We start from the raw sequence: 23,813 nt of genomic DNA, 5'->3' as shown, positions 1-23,813 counted from the left end.
AATACACACATGTTCTGTGTTTAAATTTATAATTTATTTTACTTTATTAAATCACGTAATAATACATTTTATATTAACTTAATATAAACATCCAATGCGGATAAATTTTTTCCTATTTCAACCATTCTACAATGAACCTTAACCTTATTTTCTTATAATAAATATATAAAAGTCAAGTCAAACGTTAATATTTATTTAAAGGAAGAAAAATGAGAGACATCAAAATATATGAAGATAAGAGATTCCATCATATAGAACAGCACTAGTGCATATAAGTTGGACCACTTTATTCTTACCAAATTAAAAATAAATAAAAATACTTGGACAACTTTTTGATTTATTAATTCTTTTTATAAATGTCTAAAATATTTATAAATCAAAATAAGTCAAAAAGTCATAAAATATAATTTTATCTTTAATATATTTTCTAATCTCTGAAATAATCTTCCTGAAATATGTAACTCCTAATTATGCTTTTTATGTATAAATAAATACTTTTAAATTTATAGGCAACTTTAAGGACATTTCAATTGAAAAAGTTTTTATCAATACACTTTCACCAGATGCATAAATTATTTATTAGTACTTAATATGTTTTATCCAAATATGTAATTGCTTGGGTGCAATATTAGTTTAAACACCTAAAAATACTCTTTAACAGTTGATGCTAATTAACTATTAAAATCTTATGGGTTTTAAAATGTGTGAATGGAAAATAAGAGTTGCGATTTTTATGAAAAGTTGTGATTTTAATAAAAAGTATAGACTTTTATAAAAGGTGACGACCTTACCGAAAGATTGTGACTTTTCCAAAGGTTTGTTACATTTCCGGTAAGGCACAATAAGAACATTTTTCACACTACCCTTTGTTTTCTATAAATTGAGGAATTTCCTCTCATTTTATGAGCATAATTTTTCTAGACTTCTTCTACTATTACTAAATCTAGTATTTAAAGTGTACTTTACTGACGTTGAGTGGTTCGCTGACACAGTGATTTTAGATACCGATACACCGGTGAGTAAGATTGTTCTATCCTGGGGGGATATATTCCGTTAACCTCGGGTACTTGAGGGGAATAATTTCCTTAAGGGGACTTTGTGCATTCAGCGGGCTCGATTTTCTTTCTTTGAAAAAAATATTTTTATATTGTTTCTAATCAGTTTCTCATTCTATTTTCTCGGCTAATCTTAATTTTCTAATACTCTTTAAACTTTGTTATTTGTTACCAAGTTTTTCAAAATTTTGTTCTAAATATCTTAGAAATATAAGATGAACAACAAAACCCAAATGAGCTCTAATTGTAATCATTCATCCTTAAGTAGTTTTTAATTAATCTCATAAAAAGTTTATTCTCTGTATCTTATGGTATAAAGTCGAGCCAACAAAATTGAAGAATGGATGTAGCAAAGTCACAAGTCACATCCATTCTTGACTTCTTTTCCGATAGAGGGATGTATCACAGTAGAGTCAAAATCACAATTAGCGTCAGAATAGAGTTAATCCGGATAAAAGGAAGACTTCAATCACCTTCTTCTCAACTCCCCATCCCCGAACGTCAGGGTGAGGTGTGAACCTTCTGTCTGATTCGATCTCATCTATCATAGCCAATAGAATGTGTCATATGTAAATGCTCGAAATGTCTAAAAATTTATAGCAATACAATGTAATTTACGTTTGGGAGGTTGTGGAAAGGATTAGTAAATAGAATAGAAATTGAAAGGGAAATCACAAGAATAAGATAAGAAACTTCATTGGAGAAAGATTGAAAAATCTGAAGCAATTATATACAAATTGCACATCCACATGCATTTATCTCATATTCATATTTGACAATTTTCTAAATAAGAACTCAAAACTATCTTCGCCAGTACAAAGAGGATGAAGGATGAGCAAGCGCACCAGATGGAACAACGTTAACTGCTCGTGAGCCTGCTCCGGTATAGTTCAGTTGTTGGACCAGTAGCTGCAAGTTGATATGGTGGAGTTATGGTGTTTGACAGCCTAGTAGAGCCTCCAAAGTTTGGTGGAGGCCTATAAAAATCACAAGTTATGGTATTTGGCAATCATGCAGAGCCTTGTGAGTATGGTGGTGTGGTGTTTGGCAACCCCATAGAGTTTTCCATGTACAGTGGAGGCCTATTATACGCATCATTTGGCCCTTCCAAGTAGCATATCTGTGGGAGGGAAGCATGTCATACACAGTTGCATCACGAAGAGATCCATCAACTCGACTTAGAATAACATCGGTGCCTGCTGATATACCTGCTCCAGGTACACCCGTAGCCACACCTCCCATAGGTCCTGCCAGCGAGCCAACAATATTCTCATGAATCGAGCCTGCAACAGGTCCATGATATACCGAAGGGTACACAGAATGACCATAAAAGTGTGCAGCAGTTCCACCACCTTCTAACAAGGTATTGCTTCTATCGACATGATTAACAACTCTCTGTTGGGTTAGAAAATGTGAGTGTTTCATTACCACTCAGTTTCATCATTTTTCTCTTTTACCATTCTTTGATCATCTTTCAGACTCTTCCTGAATCGAGCAATTTCTTCCTCCAAACCTATTACTTTCTCGCCAATGAAATAAATTTTGAATGATCAATGTTGTTACGTCCCAAACATTGGATGACAGATTTCAACAATCTGTTGAATAGCTGAATCTTTTGATCCTTTATTTTAATCAAATGTCTGAATTTTATTGCATAATGACACTTGAGACTCATGTAGAAATGATGTCAATAGTCTTTGAGGGTGAAATCTATATACTATTTCGTGAATCTTTGCCATGAGAACACTGAGGGAGCTAGAAATCATGTTGATGTAACTTAATCCTTGATATCGTCATTTCTAAATGCTTGTGGAATCCCGAAACACCCAACAAACCCCGAACATCAATTTCCTGAGCTTTTAGTATACCTTTTTCAGAATTCAAAGCTGCTTTTCCCCTGCCTCTTCCTTATCACCATATTCAATCTCAACAGCTCTTCTCAAGAACCACTCCAAAAGCAATAGTAAAGCCCATCTTTCTGTGATCAAAGGTGAGCGTTTTGCTCCCTTGAGTGTAAAACATGCCTATCAGCCTTGCGGGATTAGGCGAACGTCTTTATACATTAGAGACGCCTTATCATTTAGCAAACCATGACAGGATTTTCACCTCTAAATTAGATCGAGGAGGGGATTTCAGCTCTATACAAAACGACGAGGGGATTTCAGTTGTAGTTTCTCTTCCTCTCCTTCTTTTAGAGACGATTTAGGTTATGAACAAAGAGGGGACTTCAATTGTTGCTCCTCTTCTTCTTCTTCAGAGGGTTCTGCGGCTGGGGCTGGGAGTGCAGGTGCTGATGGAGTTGTATTATTTGGGAGCGATAGAAGTAGCACAGAGGAGTCGATTGAGGTACGAATGGTATCAATGTTGTCGGTGTAACTCACCTAAGCATCGTTGGAATGCCGACAGACCGTCGGAGATTTTGCAGAGATTGACATTGATCAATTCCTGAGAATATGTTGGAGATTGTTGCAATTCCGATTGTTTCTGCCGCCGGGAAGAGTTTCCTGTTTCATGTTTCTGTTCTGCTCCGAACAATTGATCGGTCAATGATGGCTAGCCCCGTCGCCGGCGCTGTAAATCGCCGGTTTATCCATAGTATTCACTGTAGTAGTGGAGAGAGAAAAATTGACAATAGAAAAAAAAATATTAAAAAATCAAATCCCTAACGGGGAAAATGTACGACCCGTTAGTATTATATTTTTGGACTAAATATATTTTTCTTATTAAATTTTAATATAGTTTTTAGATAAAAATATTAATAAGCATCCTATAAATTTATATTTACGATTATAATTTATAACAGAAAGTCTAATTACGAGACTATGTAAATTTTTAAATTTTAAATTCTATAAACAACAATTGAATAATTCAAAATAAATTCCATTCAATATATCAAGAAATAATCATATGCCATTAAAGAACGAAAACAACATTATCCAAACGAAGAAAAAAAAGAGCCTATTATATGGTCATCCATTAAAATTAAAGTATAAATTTATGCTACAATATAATGGGAGAGAGGTACATTTGGTTTAAAAATATAACAGTTTGTTTTCTGTTATACACAAGAGCTAAGTTGAGGACGATTAAGAGTAAATTTGTCAATTCATAAAAATTTTAGAATGTTTGTTTCTATATTATGATATCAAAAAAGTGATAATAGATTTGTAATAACCGACCAACCAACCAAATATATTTTTCTTAATGTCATATTTATCTTAATGATTTGACATCTAATATGAACACACATTTTCAATCACACTTTTTTCTTAAATTTTTTCGAATATAGACTAATAATTAGTCTATTTTAATGAAATATCACACTTCTTATAGATTTATTTTCTATATAGTATAAAATTTTCATTAAACCAAAAATATCTATTAACTAAATATAGGATAAATTTTTGTTTTTACAACATACTAATGATTTTTATAAGTCTAAAGGTAATTCAAAATTAATAATTTGTTAAGATCTAAAAAATTGATTTACGTGATATTTTTCTAAAAAAATTATATTAATATATTACAGTTAATATGGTTAATTAACGTGATAACTTATTTTAAATAATATTCCTCTATATTATAAAATAAAGAACTACTTTCAATAAGGACATATAGTGTGAAATTTCTTAGCATTACTATAAATAAATTATCTCTTATAATTTTCATGTTGTTTCATTATGTCAATCAACATATGACATATCTCTAACTGTCACGACCCAAAAATTNGTCTCCGTACCGATCCTCGAGACTCTACTTAGACTCGGCTTGTACACACGTGAGACCTATGAACTTGGGGCTCTGATACCATTTCTGTCACGACCCAAAAATGGGCGTGATGGCACTCGTCTTATCCCACCAAGACAAGTCAGCCTAAAACTCAACCATTACAATAGAATGCGGAAATAAAATATAAGTAACTTAATAAAACCCCCAAAACCTGGTAGTCACGTGTACGAGCCTCTAAAGTATTACAATTGATTCAAAAGAAAAACTCAAGTCTCAAATGAACTTGTTTCTAGGATAGAACAAGATCATAATTAAGGAGAAGAAAGTCTGCTGCGATGGAAACAGCTACCTGACAAATCTCCAAGAAACCTCGGACAAGGAGAAGGGAAATATCACAAAGTCCGGGCTAGTAACCTACAAAAAAATTTGTAGTAGCAAGGGTTGAGTACCAAATCACACGGTACCCAGCAAGTAAAACGTCTAAACACAAGCTAAGGGGATAAAATACGGGTACTCCTACCACCCCCAACCAAACCTCCACAACTACAACCTGCATTAAAATCAACCCAACCTAACAGCTCACAGTTTACATAGCACGTAGCTCAACAACAACACTTAGACAAATTACATATCCTCAACAACAACACTTCAACAAATTACATATCCTCAACAACAATACTTCAACAAATTACATATCCGCAATAACAAGCTCAATATTGATCAATCACAAGTTCTGCAGAAAGGCAATCAGAAGATCAGCAAAACACGATATCAAGTTCACTAATGATAAGTATGTGCAATGCAATGGAATGCAATGTCAAGTATAATGATGCATGTCTGACCTAGTGATACACACCCGCTGTCTCTCAGTCCGGGACCCATGGGGGACATATCTGTCCATGCATCTGTCGCGGCGCACGACACGACCCTCGATAATAGTAACCATCGCGGCGCGCGATACGTCCCTCGAAATATAGTATCCATCGCGGCGCGCGATACGTCCCTCGAAATGGTACATCCTCTTAAGTACCCATTCTTTCTCAATGCACATAACACTTGTCACAACAAATGCCTCAGAATAATGCAGATGACAAGTTCACAAATATAATGAGGAGATGACCATTTTCATAACATCGCACAGTTCACAACCACACAAACATGAAGTTACATCAACAATGATTCAACAAGCCTTCAACCCTTTCTCAACACAACACACATAAACAATTAATCACATTGCCTTTTGTTATCCCCTTTTTTTTCATCATTAGAATTAATCAATGTGGACAAGTCAACCCATCACCAATCCCGTTACTCCCAACATATACCACAAGGACATACACGCATTTCATACACTTAACAAGAGTTTAGAAATCCACTTGCCTCAAATAGTCGAACAATGACTCCAAAACTTGAGCCTTCCTCCTTTTGTTGACTTCCAAACCAATAAAATCTATTCAAATAAATAACCACGATATGATTTCGAAACTAACAACATTAATATTGCTATATCTCTAGCTTAGACCCAAAACTCATCCAAATTTATAATAAAATTTCTAAATCTTTATTCCAACCAATTGATCAAATCTCATATTTTCTGAATTTCAAGTTTAGGGTTAAATCTTAATTCTCCGAATAACATAATTATAATGATTTTTATATATCATAATGCACCCACTATTTAACACATATCTCAATATATCAAAACTTGAATCCTAATATGATAATCAAATGAAAATAATTAAAGCCGAAACTAACTGCCCAACACATCAATGGCGGACTACAAAACTATCTGCTGAAACCACTTATTTTCAATGTTCCAATTCATATTTATCGTTCCACTATTAATAATCCTAATCTTGGAGTAATCATTGTCCAATGATTAGGACTAATCATTGTCCAATGATTGAACCATAATACTTATACATATTTATAACCCCAAGTTCACATATTAGTATAAATTATACACGTTTTAACCTAAAAATCTATTCCTAGTTACACAAAAATTTAATAGAAAGGATAAGAATAATTACCTTGATATCTCGAGATAAAAATATCGTTGTTTCTCCTCCTTTTTCCTTTTCTTTTCTCCCTTTTTTTTCTTTTCTTTATCTGCGTATTTTTTTTTTGTTTCTGTTCATTCTTTTTCTTCAACGTAGCCGCTTGAGGCTTTTACCCTTTTAGGGCACTTTGCCCTTTTATTATTGTTATTATTATTATTTTATTTATTTACTTAATTTTCTTTTCTATTTATTTTTTTTATATTTTTTTCCAATTATTATTAGCAACAAAATAATCCTTTATTAAATCAGAGAATCATATCAGTCACTCTTATAAGTCATAAATTATTTATCAAAACTATTAAAAAGATTAATATAAAAATAATAGTTGGAATTTCTAAAACGACTAAGAGGGTCGTTACATTATCCACCACTAAAAATCATGTTCGTCCTCGAACATAAAATAGGAGAAGGAAGAATTATTGACGTTATCAAAAATCATGCATGATCTTCCAGAGTCGTTGTTCATCTCTCCATGAAAGCTTATCTTTAACACCATTCTATCAAGACCAACTACCAAGAATTGAACTACAGAGAATTTGACAGATCTACATATCAGTAGTGATTGTCAAGCTACATACTAACCCATGAACCGAATCTAAACTGAAACCCCTTGGACCATAACACAATAATCATGACAAATCTGTTCTCACATAGCAAAGATAACGTTCTATTGATACTAGCTACAACCAAAAGTGAACCTGAACCAATCATCACATACTCTTAGTGCACAAACCATCACACATCTTATAACGATTCCCTTTTCAGAACACAATCTTTTTACAAGTTTAAGTTATAAAAATCTGATCTTTAGACTTCGAGTATCCATCAAGGGAGAATCAAAACATACATAATCCAAATAAGAACAAGATAAAGTAAGCACCCTACAAATGGTACACGCTAGGATGCAGAACCTTTTACAACACTGTCGGATAACCATAACTATTCATGAAAGCTCTTTTGTAAGTTCCCATAAGCAAGGTTGTGCATATAAAAATAGTGATATATTTCTAATTTTTCAAACAACATCAAATATTTCATAACTGAAGTGAACAAGTCTAACCAAGGATCCTACCCTATCAAGAAGACATAAGAGGATCGGTACATCCGATCCACCACTAGGAATTCACCCATAGATGTAAAAAAAACGTGGGCATATGCAATGAATCATACTCCAAATCATGTCCGAAACGAAGTAGGTGGTCAACTTAAGAATATACGGAATCAAGGTCGAATAACACTAGATACTTTCTCCATAATTCGCATATCAATATTTTCATTCATCTGACTACATCCCTCAATTTATTTATTTTTTTTATTTTAAATTTTTTTTTCCACCCAAAATCAACCAGTCTGATCTCCATTACAATTTTACACATGTTGGATTTGCCAAACCCTGCATACTTCTCACAGTACTCCATCAAAGCCAACACTATTAATATTAACAAATATCATAACCACACCAACCATTTACCTTACTTTCACACAGTCATTAGTAACACATTCTCCTTAGCAAGCACATTGTAGTCTCCAAGACTTTGAACCATGGTTTCTTATCTTTCCATTTAAGCGTCCCATAATAGATATAAGTCGCACTTAATGTCAACTTCACCTAAACTTTCACATACCATTTTCAACCACCATCATTTACCTCATGCAATAACTCCAAGAAACCCTTGATCACTCCAATATTTATGTATACTATAATCTCATAACCTCTACTCATCATCATATGCCTATGTAACACATTATAACAATCTATTTTGTCTCATCAACAAAGTACTTTTAATCCCCCCCGATCCTCATTAACCATGTAAAATTGTAGGTCCACACTATTTAACATCCATTTGTTACCTATCACATTCTGAACAATCTACCTCGACATAACCATATATAATCTTCCACACGTCATTTATTGTAACCCAACCAAAACTTAATATTTAGAAAAGTTAATAATAAACCCATAGTCACATCTCATAGTCATATCTAAACTCAAAGGCGAAATCACTACAACCATCACCTCCGAATACAGTGTTTGTACGAGAGGTCTTATTGTTCCTTTGCCTTTCTTAAAATCTTTCCATGACGAAAATTTCAAATAACTTTAACTCTTCAATACACCATATTTTTTTTTCCTTTTTGCTAACTCATTTACTAGTCTTATATTTTTGACCAACAATATGGGAAACCTTAGGTATAACAATCAAAAGTAACCAAATGTACTACTCAAATTTTAAGTCCTTCTATATGCTTCATACTCAATGTGATAAACCATTTCTTACCTTACCAATTCATTCCTTGACAAGATACACTATCAAAAATCTAAACTCACCACGTAAACTTGAAGTTTTGATCCCAACCATGTAACACAATCCCATTATCTTACAACATTAGCTCATACAAAAAAAAAACATTTACTTAACGTATTTTACTTATCGTTGATCGCCTCTTCATTGACCCTACCATATATTTGTCTAAAAGTCATATCGTACTCCTTACCAAATCAAAACCACAAAAGATCTAATCATCATACTCGAGCTGAACGTCCGTACACTCCTTTCTCAAGTTTTATCCAATATATATATATACGTTTTTTTTTTCAATCTAATGAACGTGTGACACTATTACCATAACCAAAATGAAACAGATGAAATCACGTATCCTTGAACTAAATTCTCAACTCTCTAAAGATATATATTTGTCCTTTATAATTATAGTAAATATCTATTTTCTCGATTGTCTCTTTCCAATGACTAAAATACTTCCCACTAATTCTTTTCCATTTATGACTCTAGCTTCTTTCAATTCTATTCAAGCGAAATTTTCAACACATCATACAACTTTTCATACAACTACATTGTTCATCAAATAGTGAAAAACCACAACCTTAGATGCTCGCAAGTCGTTATTACCATAAAAACTCGTTTAACCCTCAATTCTTATTTTATGATTTAGTCTCAATCGCAATCCATCACAAACTCCTATTACCATCATGCTTAGTTAGCTCTTGTTATCACCACGAAGTCAACTATTTCATCAATATGAATCCTTAAACCCAGTTATACCAATCCAATCCAAAGAACTAACCCACTTTTATCCGCACTTCCTTACTAAAACTCTTAATTGTCTTCACATAAGTATACTCTTTAGGACTTCCTTTACCCATATGCTTGTCATTCAATATTGATCCAATTTCTTAGACATTACGATGAAATCACCACTCATTTAAAAATTCATAAAATACATTTCACAATCTGAACATATCAATATCATACCAAAGATCCACTACTAAAAGCTTCCTTATAAATAATGTTTAACACATCCACCCGTACCAACAAGCTAGTTGGGTTCTCAAATATGAGTTCAACACCAAATCTTATCATATGAGCATGTATACCATAGATAACTCCTTAAGTAGTTAATATTTGCACTTAACAATCAACATGTCCGTTTTCATGTACCACTAGTAACACATCGTGAAAATTCGTTACATCCACCACTAGAACATATCATATCTATTGAGAAGATCATTTCCAAATAGGTCACACACTTTATCCATCAAATAGCTATAAAATATTACCAGATTAGTTTTGTATCTAACACAAGCTATATGTATTCTTTCGTAAGCAAGGTCAATATCAAAAGTAACACACTCCATAATTCTAACCAAGTACCCATCAGTACCATTGTAATAGTCGTATCATGACCTTCTTTGGTATACACTCAATCTGTGAAACCACAGAAGGGATTCTGACCTGAATTGGTGCAACATCATTTGCTAAGCAACCCATTAATGGTATGACAACTATATCAATTGTATTACACTATTTATTATCTAGTCAATTCTTCAAACATTTAACTTCTAATTGTCGAACCACTCCATATTTTGCTTATACCAGATAAGTACTATATTTATTATTATTATTTTACAATGATAACTAACCTTACTCAACTCTTTCAAATATGATCACACATTCGTTTCATAAGTATATCATTTCCACCTTAATACCAGATCTAACATCAAACCAATACACGACATGCCAATGATTCACAAAAGGAACTACGCACGAGTCATCACATAAATGAGAGCGAATGGAGTGAAGCGATAAGAATCAAAATGGGACCAAGTACGCACAATAGAGATCCAAGAAGTGAAGATATTTCCTAAAAGTCACTACAGCCTCTCGAAGATAGGTACAGACGTCTCCGTACCGATCATCGAGACTCTATTTAGACTCGACTTGTACACACGTGAGACCTATGAACCTGGGGCTCTGATACCATTTTGTCACGACCCAAAAATGGACGTGATGGCACTCGTCTTATCCCACCAAGACAAGTCAGCCTAAAACTCAACCATTACAATAAAGTGCGGAAATAAAATATAAGTAACTTAATAAAACCCCCAAAACCTGGTAGTCACGTGTACAAGCCTCTAAAGTATTACAATTGATTCAAAAGAAAAACTCAAGTCTCAAATGAACTTGTTTCTAGAATAGAACAAGATCATAATTAAGGAGAAGAAAGTCTGCTGCGATGGAAACAGCTACCTGACAAATCTCCAAGAAACCTCGGACAAGGAGAAGGGAAATATCACAAAGTCCGGGCTAGTAACCTACAAAAAAATTTGTAGTAGCAAGGGTTGAGTACCAAACCACACGGTACCCAGCAAGTAAAACGTCTAAACACAAGCTAAGGGGATAAAATACGGGTACTCCTACCACCCCCAACCAAACCTCCACAACTACAACCTGCATTAAAATCAACCCAACCTAACAGCTCACAGTTTACATAGCACGTAGCTCAACAACAACACTTAGACAAATTACATATCCTCAACAACAACACTTCAACAAATTACATATCCTCAACAACAATACTTCAACAAATTACATATCCGCAATAACAAGCTCAATATTGATCAATCACAAGTTCCGCAGAAAGGCAATCAGAAGATCAGCAAAACACGATATCAAGTTCACTAATAATAAGTATGTGCAATGCAATGGAATGCAATGTCAAGTATAATGATGCATGTCTGACCTAGTGATACACACCCGCTGTCTCTCAGTCCGGGACCCATGGGGGACATATCTGTCCATGCATCTGTCGCGGCGCACGACACGACCCTCGATAATAGTAACCATCGCGGCGCGCGATACGTCCCTCGAAATATAGTATCCATCGCGGCGCGCGATACGTCCCTCGAAATGGTACATCCTCTTAAGTACCCATTCTTTCTCAATGCACATAACACTTGTCACAACAAATGCCTCAGAATAATGCAGATGACAAGTTCACACATATAATGAGGAGATGACCATTTTCATAACATCACACAGTTCACAACCACACAAACATGAAGTTACATCAACAATGATTCAACAAGCCTTCAACCCTTTCTCAACACAACAGACATAAACAATTAATCACATTGCCTTTTGTTATCCCCATTCTTTTCATCATTAGAATTAATCAATGTGGACAAGTCAACCCATCACCAATCCCGTTACTCCCAACATATACCACAAGGAAATACACGCATTTCATACACTTAACAAGAGTTTAGAAATCCACTTGCCTCGAATAATCAAGAATTCACTCCGGCACATGAGCCTTCCACTATCGTTGTACTTTCAACTCAAAGCGATCTATTCACATTATATAACCACAATAAGGTTTCAAAACTAACAACACTTATATTACTATGTAACAAGCTTCTAATCTTAATGCCAATTAACATGTTAACTCTCATATTTTCTCAATTTCAAGGCTAAGGTCAATTATTAATTCATCCAATTATTATAAATTTTAAGATATTCAAGTAATATAATATCCTTAATATTTAATTACCTATTTTAATAATATTAAAAAGTTAAAATTATAATAGAATTTAAGAATATATATATAATATAAAAATGTGAGGCCACTGGTTACGAAACCAGTCGCAGGCGAACGACCATGAATCTACCAGGGAAACATATGATAAGGGTAGTAACACTACCTAAATTTTTCATTCCAATTATTCAATATATATTTAATCATTATGACACTAACAAGCAATTACTATGTCGTGATTTTCCCATTAATATTTTCTTTTCAAAGACAAAGGTTGGCAATTAATTTTTCTTTCCCACAAACTCAGTATTATATACTAATAATAATAATATAATTTGACCCTATCTATAATTATCAATATGAAGATTAGATGTAGTGAGATTTTACCTTGTGAATAAAGGCAGCCTTTTGGTATCCTTGCACTACGGTTCTTTCTTTCCCAGAAACTACTTTTATCGCTTATTAATTTCTGATTTATAAATAATAAATCCTTTTACTTAAATTTTTTTTTTTTTTTATACATGGGCTAAGTGATTTAGGGTTCTGAATGTTATGGACTTGGCCCATTAACCACTTACTAAAATTCACTATTTAAAATTTACCCACTAAATTAATACATGTAATTCTAAGAGTAATTCAAAATTTCTATTAAATTTACGGAAGGATATTTTATGAAAGAGAGAGGATTAGTTCTTAAAATGGATTAACGGGTCATTATACTAACGAGTGACAGTTAACTCATAATGACCTTCATATAATAGTGAGCTGCACTTTTTAATTTTAAAAAATACTTTTTATGATAAATTAGTGTCATTCGTCGAGAGCAAGGAGCATATAAATATTAGATTATGAATGCTTTACAACTTTAAAATGAATGTTTTCTCAATTGATATCAATACTTGAATTTCAAAAAAGTTAAGTTATTTTATTATCTTGTTTTATTACAATTTTGATATTATCGACAGAATATTGTTAAAAAAAATACTATAAAAATAATTGTTAAAAATACTTTTGTATTTTCGTTCTAAATTTTGTTAAAAGGCAAAATAGATATAAAAACTTAAATTTCATAAATATAAAATTGATCTAAAGTTTATACTCACTCCATTTTGATTTATGTAATGTTTATTTGACTTAACATGAAGTATTTCTCTTAAAAAAAAACACTTTTACTTTATGTTTGGATCATTGTTATACATTGTATTGTATTGTATTATTACTATACCTACGATGTTTGTTTTGATTGTTACTTAAAATGTATTGTACTATATTGTTAAATTTCGTTGTTACGTAACAATGAAAAATTCTATTTTATGGAACAACTAATTTGGCGTGTTCCCATTGTTATTTAAATTCTTTTTCCAATTATATCTTTACATAATATCTCAAGATATTATTTTACCATTTACATTAATTATTTAAACCTAGTCAAACCTCCTATCTTATAATAATTAATGATATTTAAGTAATTTATAAATTACAATACAGTACTATACAATCAAACCAAACAATTAAAATGTTACCGAACAACAACAACCAATACAATCTAGCCAAACATTGTATCTACCACATAATACAATACAATACAATACATCATGAAAAAATCGGTAACAATAATCCAAACAAAGTGTTAGAATTCGTAGTTTAAAACTAACCATAGATGTTCATATGATTATAAATCATCTTACTAAGAATAAAATGAATATTTTTGAAGTCAAAATGTTATTAAATATATTGATACATCATTCTCTTGAAATTGACTACAAAGAAAAATATACCACATAAATTTTTATAGTGTTAAAAGTTAATTACATTATATCCCCACTCTTTTTTAAATTACAAAAAAAATCATATATTCATCAGCAGAAATGCGGAAACATCGATCGCGATATTATCAGAAAACTTGCAAACACATATCTCGTGGATGAATCAGAGAGGGGAGAAATGTATTCGAGAGAGAATATAGATGTATCTGAAAGGAGAGAGAGATATCAAAGAGAGGATAGAGATGTATTCAAGACGGGATGAAGATGTATTCGAGAGAGAATAGAGATGTATCCGAGAGGAGATATTGATGTACACAGAGGAAAAGAAGGTAGCTGAGAGAGAATTTTTGTAATTTCTTTAAATGGTAGAAAATTTTAGAAAATATAATAAAATAAGATATGAATTTAGATAAAAAATTAAAATTGAAATTGAAAAGATAATTGATTATATTAGGCCCATGAACGGGCCTTCAATTATCTAGTATAGTAAAATATTTTAATAAAAATATACTTAAATTATCAAAATCAAACATAAATTTACGCTAAAAGGTTAATTCTGACTTAAAAATGTAACGAAGATGTATGTTTGACTCACATTTCACTGATTTTTCGATCATATTTGATACGTAAGATATGACAATTTATAATACTTTTAATATTTATTTAAATATTAAATTAATGTAATTTAATTTTATTTTAAAAAAATTAAACTAAATATGATAATATTATTTTCTAAATTATTTTTTTAAATAATTTGATAAAATATTTATATCAATAATTATTTTCTCAACATAATTTAACGGGAGGGAGGAGTTCTTTTTTTTCTGTGAACTCCGCTAATCATTCTTCTTTTCAAATTACTACATTCGGAGGGAGAAAAAAAAGCCCTAAGCTTTGGTCTGAAGAGGTCGAAAATGGTGGATGGGTCGAATAACGTGGATGTAGAGAAGCTGATCTCCTTCAGTAAGGATCTTGTTCAGTTTTTGAAAGAAGATAAAGATGTCAGCTTCTTGAATCAGTGTAAAGAGCAATTTAATGCCCTTCAATCACACTGCCAATCTGAGTACCAGGCTCTTCAGAATTCCATTCAAGGTGGGGTTCTTGTATTTCGTTTTTAATTTTGTAAATTGAGGGTTTGTTGAATTTTTTAGTGGCTTAAAGTTTGAATCTTTCTCAGTTGGAGTTTTCCCCAATCCTCAGAGTCATAAGACTATGTGATAAAGAATAAGTTAGCTTAAAGATTGAACCTTTGGAATTGTGTGTATAATGTTCTTACTGTTGAATTTTGATATTTTTGTTTTGGAAATGGTAGGATGGTTACTAAGTGAACCTCTTTCTGTGTTACTTGAAGCATTTGGCCATGAAAATTTCTGAGTATTTGAAAATTGGAGTTGGGTTTGGCCATGAATACAAATTCTGGGTTGTTTCTGAATTTTTATGATTGATTTGGAGTGAAGAAAGTTTTTGGTGTTTTTCAAATTCTTGAAAATGCAAGTTGAATTCTAGAATTTTATGGCCAAATGCTCCCTTAGCTAACGGATTGTCCCAAGAGACAACCTACTGGTCAGGAGGTTACAATTTAAGCTGCAGATCTCGGTGGTGTCACTCATACTAGCTTAGTAGTGCCTGACTGGACCTTCCCTACTTCCCATGAACAATGTGAGAGAGAAAAAACATTGGCTTAAAGATTGCAACTTTTAATCTGATATAGACTGAGTTTACAATGTGCTTTGCTGTTTAATGCAGTTTTTTTCCTCCTCGTAGCACTTTTTTCTTGTAGATACTTCTTTACACTTGAAACCTTGCTTTTTAGTGATATCTTTTTTGGAAATTTTATTCAGTAACATTCCTTTAATGAAAGAGAAAAATGGGGGTTGAGTCAACTTCTTATTAGTTTAATTAGTTTAAAGATCGAACCCAAGGGACATCTGCCTTAGGCCGTAAGTTGAACCACAGTGCATAGTTCAAACCTCAGGGTCACCACGATGCAATAGGATCTTCCTGGATCCTTAAAAACTATGTAGTGAAAAAAAATCTCTGCGTAAGATTGGAATTTTAGATTGGAATTTTGAATCAATGTAGACAAACTTTACAATGTTCTTGCATCTGGATGATTCTTTTTCTTAGTACCAATTATTAGTGGATAAGTCTCTTAACATTGACCTGAAACACCATTTTCTGTTTGCTAGCGTACTGGAGTGTCATGTCAAAATTTCTTCTTGCAAAATATCGTGATTTCTGGATGTTTCTTTTATTAGTAACATTTCGGGGAGTGTGGAGTCTCTGTCTGTCTTTTATACCTTCATGAATACTACTGCTGGAATCTGGATCCTCTCATGCCAACCCTCATGAGATTTTTTAGAATGTATTATATATAGTGTAAAAATTGGTGCTATTACCTACTTATTCCTGATAGTTTTGGTGATATTTCTACTTTTGGTGTAGTTTGTTTCCGAGTTGAAGTCCTTTTAGCCAATTATAATGCAAAAATATGTAGAGGCCCAGTACGTGTGTCTAGTTTAATGATTAGCTCAACCGACCACTACTTTGGTTCCTTTCGAGGGCCGAACCCTGCTCCTATGATTTCTCTCTGGCCTCAGACATACATGTTGTTTTTCTTATTAAATAAGTTGGAAATTGGAATTATGTTGGTATTAAGTGTCTTTGTTCGAGCATTAATTTATGATTGTACTGGGAGATGTTCGGATTTGTGAATTCGAAAGTATTAAATGACTAATTTCAAGTCATTGCATATACTCAGATTATCAAGGAAAGATAAATGCATGTAAGCAGAGAACAACAGAAGCACAATCTGAAGCTGCTGCAGAGGCTGAAATAGATAAGCTGCAGAAAGAGTTAGAACAGGAGATCCAGAGAGAACAACTGCTTAGAGAAGAACTTAGATAAGTATATTAAACAACGTTAGATGCATGAATTTGTATTTCTCAGATAATTTAGTGTTATGCTTACTAATTGACACCTTTTTTAAACACAGTTATAACCGATGAGATCAATGACTTAGATCGCCAAAGAGACTCTATTGAGAAGCAAAGGAAATTGCTCAAGAAAATTGAGCAAGATCAGCTTCGAGCTGAGTAAGTAATCATAACCTCTTGTACTTTAATATGTTTATGATTATGTCAGGCATTTACTTCCAACATACTTCTACAATATTTCGTTGAAACAATCCCATCGTGGCATTTGTTGACTCCTCCTCATCCTCTAAGTTCAAACCGTGCCTGCTGGCCCTTGGGGTTTCTCGGTCATCAAAAAAGAAAAAAATATTGATATGTTGACTCGTTAAGCTTTTGCAACTTTATGCTGTCAAAGTATCTCAAGAGGTTGGGAGGGTCTGACATGTTTTCATCATATTCTGTGGATAATTTGCCTACTCAGTTCCATATTGCAACATGGTACACATATTTGAATGTATCTGCCATATGCCAATCACTGTTAAGATAGTCCATTAAAATCCCGTCTGGTGCGACCAAGTTCTACCACATTACATCTTTGGATGTCTAGGTGTAACTATCGCCCAACTAAGTATTTCTACAAATTGAATATACACCTGATTTGACTTTGTCTGGACGCAACCAAGCATACCCCTCCTTCCCACTTTATCGGATACACTTTTCTTTTTAGCCCGTTCCGAAAAGAATAACACATTTATAAATTTGTAAACAATTAACTTTACACTTCCCATTTGACCCTTAATGAAAAGCTTTTATGACCATCCAGATTTTATGGCATTTTTAAGACCACAAGTTTCAAAAGTTCTATAGACACAAATGTTATGACATGTTTAAGACCACAAGTTTAGGAAGTCTTGATTTCTCTTTTAAACTCTATGACTATTCAAACTATATCACCTAATTTTGGAACTGAAGGAGTAGTAATTTTTTAAGGTTTACCTCTGCTGCAGCTTTACCTCATGAACATCATCCGAGGATTGAAATTTATTAGACGTTTTACTTTTTTTCTTTAAAGCTTACACTCTGTAGACACACAGCCGCTGGCAGAATATCCTGTTGCAAGGATACCAGTGTTTTTATCCAGAAAGTTCCCTTTCCTCTTTCTTTCTCTTTAAAATGCTTAGTATGAAAGTTTTATTCCCAGTGTGCGATTGATGTTTGGTAATTTGTGTTAATATTTAGTGTGATCTTTCGTTGTCTCTCTCTAGCTACTATTTTTTGTAATGCATCTTCTTTAAGGGCTGTTTCTCGTATATTGTTTAATTTCGAGCAATTTTCTCCTCTTATTTTGTAGGATGAAGCTATCACTGTATGCTTCTGTTACAAGTATCATCCCGGACTTGGATGATCAATCCAAAATATCAGGCCGTATCCTAATTACTTTGTTTGCTAAGCTAACATTTCTTATCCTTTTCTAAATTCAACTTGTGTCTGTTTTTTCGAGATTGTGCAGCAATTCAGTTCACCTTGACCTATCCTAGATATTGTGGAGAGAGATAAGAAGGTGGTTGAAAATTTCGAGTTTGATTCATCAAATCAAACTGCCTTTGACACTTGTAACAACATCTGGAAGATGATTAATTTATAAGAAGCAGCATTGCTCAGGCTTAGTTATGACTTGCATTGTTAAGAGTACCTTATTGCCTTGGCTGATCAGATTTTTAATCTAATCATACTAGATCTCATTGCCATTTTGCATTATAGTGTGTTTCATTTGAAGTACAATCTTGTATTTTGTACATGATATTTGTTGTTTCAGAATCCAAATCATTTCTAATGCTTTCACAAGTCTCAGTCTGTAAAGTTATAAATTGGAGAAAATCAACAAATTACATTTGCTAGGTAGCAAAATCCAATAGTCTAATTATAAGTTGCAACATTGATATGCAACTGCTCAAGCTTTTCTCAATATTCCATCATCATTCCATTACATTGAAAGAATTACTAACATATTTCACCTCACTAAATACAGCAACAGCATGATAAGAGAGTCGAGCTAGCACGTTAAACATTATGAAGATTTATACCTCATATGGCCATTCAAGCAATTGTAAAAGTACAAAATGCATTGTGGAGATCAATAGGAAGCTGTAAGATTTTACATAAATGTTACAAGAAAGAAATATGCTACAAATTCTCATATGACTATATCTGGGGCATTGCTGAAATCCCAATTTCAATTCATACATAATAGTTGAACTGTTGTCTCTATTATACATCTCATTCAAGCCAAAAGTCACAAATGCTGAGTAAAAAACAGTGGAAACAGATGCAAATTCACACAATCAGTGTTCAGGCCAAGGTTTGCCCATCAATCTCTCCCCCCTGTAACAAAAAAAACAACTAAACTTCAATCTGAGCAAGTTGAGATCTGTTTGAGTAAATTCTCACCGTCTGTGTCAATGCATCTTAGCCCATCTTATCTTGTAATGTTACGATCCATTATAATGACTGTTGGTTGTCTACTTAGGACCTACAAATGTAAGCAAGCTCAAAAAGGCGGAGTTTCCCCCTGTAACCAGCAGGAAATATAAAGGTGCATTTATGAACAAGCAAAAAAATTGACTTCAGGAGCAACAAAAATATTGTATGCACAGCTGAACTGCATATAAAAACAGACACTTTAATGAAGTCAAACTTCAAACAGAAATAAAACAAATCAAGTAAATGTAGTTTCCATATGATGCATATCTTCAAGCCCATAAACTAAAATGCGAAGTTAGGAATAAAAGAAATTGAATATAACATACTCAACCACCTTCAGCTGTTCTACATCACAGCAATTGAAACATAACACACTCGACCACCTACCTAAGCAACATAGAAACAAACATTAAAATTGATCCCCCAAATCCCAAATCAAAAGGATTGATTCATAAGTCGTAGGTCAACTTCAGAATATATCTTCTAGACAATAGATATGCAAATCATGTATCAAAGGCTGATGGCCAAAGATCAAACAATTCACACCAAGCAATAAACTACAACCTTGGGTAGACTATCCATAATAGAAAATCTAAAATTTTGACACATTTAAGCTAAATGCAAGAACTATATCATTTCATAACATCAATGGAGCAAATAAAAAGATGCAGGTCCAACATTTACTCGTAAGAATGGAGAGACAAACAACATATACAAGTGCACATGCCCACAGGAGACTCCAGTCAACAATTGAAGAGACCATCAAAACAACAAACATCATATGTATCCCTCACGATTCTTGTTTCTTCATTTAATCTCATCTCAGGCGAAAATTTACAAGAATGTCACACTTGGAAAAAAGGAAGATGCGTGTTTGAGGAATTGAACCCACGACCTTGGGTTTTCCAAGGAACCATTGTGACCTGCTGGACTGGATGAGGAAAAGGGAAAACAAGATTGTTAGAAAATCATGTTTGTTGGAAGGGAGGAGAAAGCAAAGGGAAGTCGATCAGTTATTTATCTCTTTTACCTCTGTAAAAAGTTATTGTAATTTTTGAAATCTTTCCAAACAAATGAAAGTTTTCCAGGTAGAATTTAGACATCACTATGCTAGGCCGAACATTCACCAGAGCTTTATAGTAGCTAATGAACTACAACCTTCTCCAAGACCATGCGTGCGAGATCACTTCTAGATTGGGTATACTACAAAAGGGAAACTACGTTAGAAATAATGCCTGCCCAATGCAAAACTATCTCTTCCAGTACAAGGAGGGTGAAGGATGAGCAAGGGCAGCAGATGGAACAGTATCAGCAAACTGATATGGTGCAGGTATGGTGTTTGGCAACTGTGCAGAGCCTTCCATGTATGGTGGAGGCTGATTAGCATCACCAGATATGTTTTTTTGCAAGCCCTTGGAGCATTCCATGTATGGTGTTGGCCTATAAGCATCACCCGGTATGTTGTTTGGCAACCCCATAGAGCCTTCCAAATATGGTGGAGGCCTATAAGCATCACCAGGCATGGTGTTTGGCAACCCCATAGAGCCCGATGCTTCAAAGTAGGATGGCGGCCTATAAGCATAGGTGTGTGCATCACCAGGGGGTCCATATAACTGACCAGTATGACTTCCTATTTGACTAGGTGTATGATCAACTAGAGTCCCTCCATGAACTCCAACACATGAACCTCCTTTCACTAAATTACCTGCTCCAGCTCCATCCATGGCCACAACACCTCCCACAGGTCCTGCCAGTGAGCCAACAGCATTTTGATGTATTGAGCCTGCAACAGTTCGATGCAATACCGACGGGGCCAGAGAATAACCATAAATTTGGCCGGCAGTTCCACCGTGTTCTAACAAGGTGCTGTTGCTGTCATCAACATGATTAACAACTCTATGTTGTTGTGGAGGCCATGGATTTGGATTTGGAAAATGCGAGGGTTTCATTTCTTTGTTGCTGAAACTACCAGAGGACTCAGTCTCACCAATTTTTCTCTTTTGTGTAATCTTCTGATCACCTATATGCCTAGTCAATTCAGCAACTTCTTCCTCACCTATATGCATATTCAAATCAGCAATATCTTTCTCCAAGTTCATTATTCTCACATCGATTTGCCAACCAGGAAGGAGTTTCGAAGGATCAATCTTGTGACGTTCCAAACATTCCCCGACAGATTCCAGATCAGACAAGTGCTTCTTTTTACCTGCACGCATAGCAATACTTTGATGTTCAAGTCCCTTAGTATTGTTCAAATATAACACTTCAGAGTTATGTAAAAATGATGTCAAGATTTTACGAGGGTTATATCTATCTCCCATTCCAAAAGTATAGGCAATGTCAATGGCCCCAACTACTAAAGAGTTATTCAACATCCACTGTATTATTTGTGGAATCTTTTCCATGAGAACTCTTGATCTCCTAAGGGCACCAGAAATCCCCATGGCGCCACCTGCCTTGAACAAAAATCTGATATCCCGATCCATAAATCCTTGTGGAATCCCGAAACACCCTATGAGCAACAGCAAACCCTGGGCATCCCTTTCATTAGCCTTTCCTATACCTCCTTCGGCTATCAGCCTCGCCCGCCATGCTAAAGCTGCCTGCTCTGCCTCATTTTTCGTCCGTTTATCAATCGCAACTACTCTCCTTTCTCCCATCATCAACAAGAGGCATTCCATAGCCAATAAAGAAGCCCGTCCCCTTGAGCTATTGACATGCCTCTTGCTCCCTTTGTTGATACATTGCACAACAAGCCTTGCTGGATTGCGCGACAGTTTCAATGCCTTAGGAAGTTGTTTAAGCAATCCATCTTTATCTGACATATGCCTCACGATGTACCTCTTCAAACCAACAAAGTCCATCGTTTTGCACAGGATTTCCAGCTCTGAACGAGAAGACGATCTCAATTCCTCCTCCTTCTCCTTCTCCTCCTCCTCCTCCTCCTCCTCATCATCATCATCTTCTTCTTCCTCCTCCTCCTCCTCCTCCTTCTCTACCTCATCCTTCTCCACCTCCTCCTCCTCCTCCTCCTCTTCATCTTCAGAGGGATCAGACTCGAAAGATTGTTCTGGCTCTGTCTCTGGCTTTGGCTTTGGATCTGGCTTTGGCTCTGGCACTGGGGTTGGGAGTGTCACTGGTGGCGGAGTGAGCAGTAGTAGCATAGCGGAGTCAATTGAGGTCCGTGCAGAATCAATGTGTTGTTCTAGGTCAGTCAAGCATCGCTGGAACGCAAAGAGACCATCCGAGAGTTTGCTGAGATTGGCAATGATCAATTCCGGGGAATATTTTGGTTGCGATTCCGACTGTTGAGATTCTGGTCGGACTACTCCGGTGTTCAGTGTTGAATCTGGCCGTGGCATAACACCGCCGGCACCGGCGGAATCCGTTGGTTTTTTCATCTTATTCATCGGAGTAGAAATGGGGGAAAACGAGGAAAATTGACCATAAAGAAGAAGAGAGAAAATAACAAAAACAGTCCTTTTAATTAATGAAAAAACTTTTTTTAAAAAAAGTTAAAAATAACCCTAACGTCGTGAAAATGGCTCAAAAATGTCCTTTTTTATTTATCGATAAAAAATATCTTTAAAATTATTTTTTTAATTAAATTAAAAATACCCTATTTAACAGAATGATGACATGGTATAAATAAATTTTTAAATTAAACACATGATTTTAAAATAAAAATGAATATTTAAACGCAACTCAAATAACTCAAAGGATTCAATTCATGAATAAATAAACTCAATCCTTTTTAATATAATCCTAACTATTTTGAAGACACTAATAGCATCTTTAATTTGTCTACATTTTAAAAGTTTGTAGGAGAATTTATGTTTTTGAGTTATAAAATAGCTTTAAGAATGTGAATTTCTCGTGTTTGAATTGAGTTTATTTATTCATGGATCGGACCTTTTGAGTCATATAAAAAATTCATGTGGATCAATATTTTAAAGTGATGTATTTAATTTA

At 34.1% G+C, this 23,813-nt stretch overlaps 2 protein-coding genes across 7 annotated transcripts; one reads left to right on the top strand and one right to left on the bottom strand.

The window, feature by feature from the left end:
• The first annotated feature begins 15,256 nt into the window (after positions 1 to 15,256).
• Positions 15,257 to 19,224, top strand: LOC107016181 (kinetochore protein SPC24 homolog). Its single transcript, XM_015216671.2, has 5 exons — positions 15,257 to 15,537; positions 17,207 to 17,348; positions 17,439 to 17,540; positions 18,712 to 18,785; positions 18,899 to 19,224. Exons 1-5 carry the CDS (start codon positions 15,360 to 15,362, stop codon positions 19,003 to 19,005), a joined length of 603 nt encoding a protein of 200 aa, XP_015072157.1. The 5' UTR covers positions 15,257 to 15,359; the 3' UTR covers positions 19,006 to 19,224.
• A 190-nt stretch (positions 19,225 to 19,414) lies between these two features.
• LOC107018154 lies at positions 19,415 to 23,320 on the bottom strand. Of its 6 annotated transcripts, XM_027916399.1 has the most exons (4): positions 20,872 to 23,320; positions 20,737 to 20,772; positions 19,809 to 19,890; positions 19,415 to 19,742 (listed from the first exon to the last, which is right to left on the bottom strand). In XM_027916399.1, exon 1 carries the CDS (start codon positions 23,249 to 23,251, stop codon positions 21,092 to 21,094), a length of 2,160 nt encoding a protein of 719 aa, XP_027772200.1. In that variant the 5' UTR covers positions 23,252 to 23,320; the 3' UTR covers positions 19,415 to 19,742; positions 19,809 to 19,890; positions 20,737 to 20,772; positions 20,872 to 21,091. The 6 variants fall into 6 exon arrangements, with proteins under 6 accessions (XP_027772200.1, XP_027772199.1, XP_015074042.1 ...); XM_027916398.1 differs by having other exon boundaries at positions 20,737 to 23,320; XM_015218556.2 differs by having other exon boundaries at positions 19,415 to 19,890.
• Between the last annotated feature and the right edge of the window lie 493 nt (positions 23,321 to 23,813).

Source organism: Solanum pennellii, chromosome 4, assembly GCF_001406875.1.
Source record: "Solanum pennellii chromosome 4, SPENNV200".
Classification (NCBI taxonomy): domain Eukaryota; kingdom Viridiplantae; phylum Streptophyta; class Magnoliopsida; order Solanales; family Solanaceae; genus Solanum; species Solanum pennellii.
This window is presented reverse-complemented; position numbering and strand designations above follow the sequence as displayed.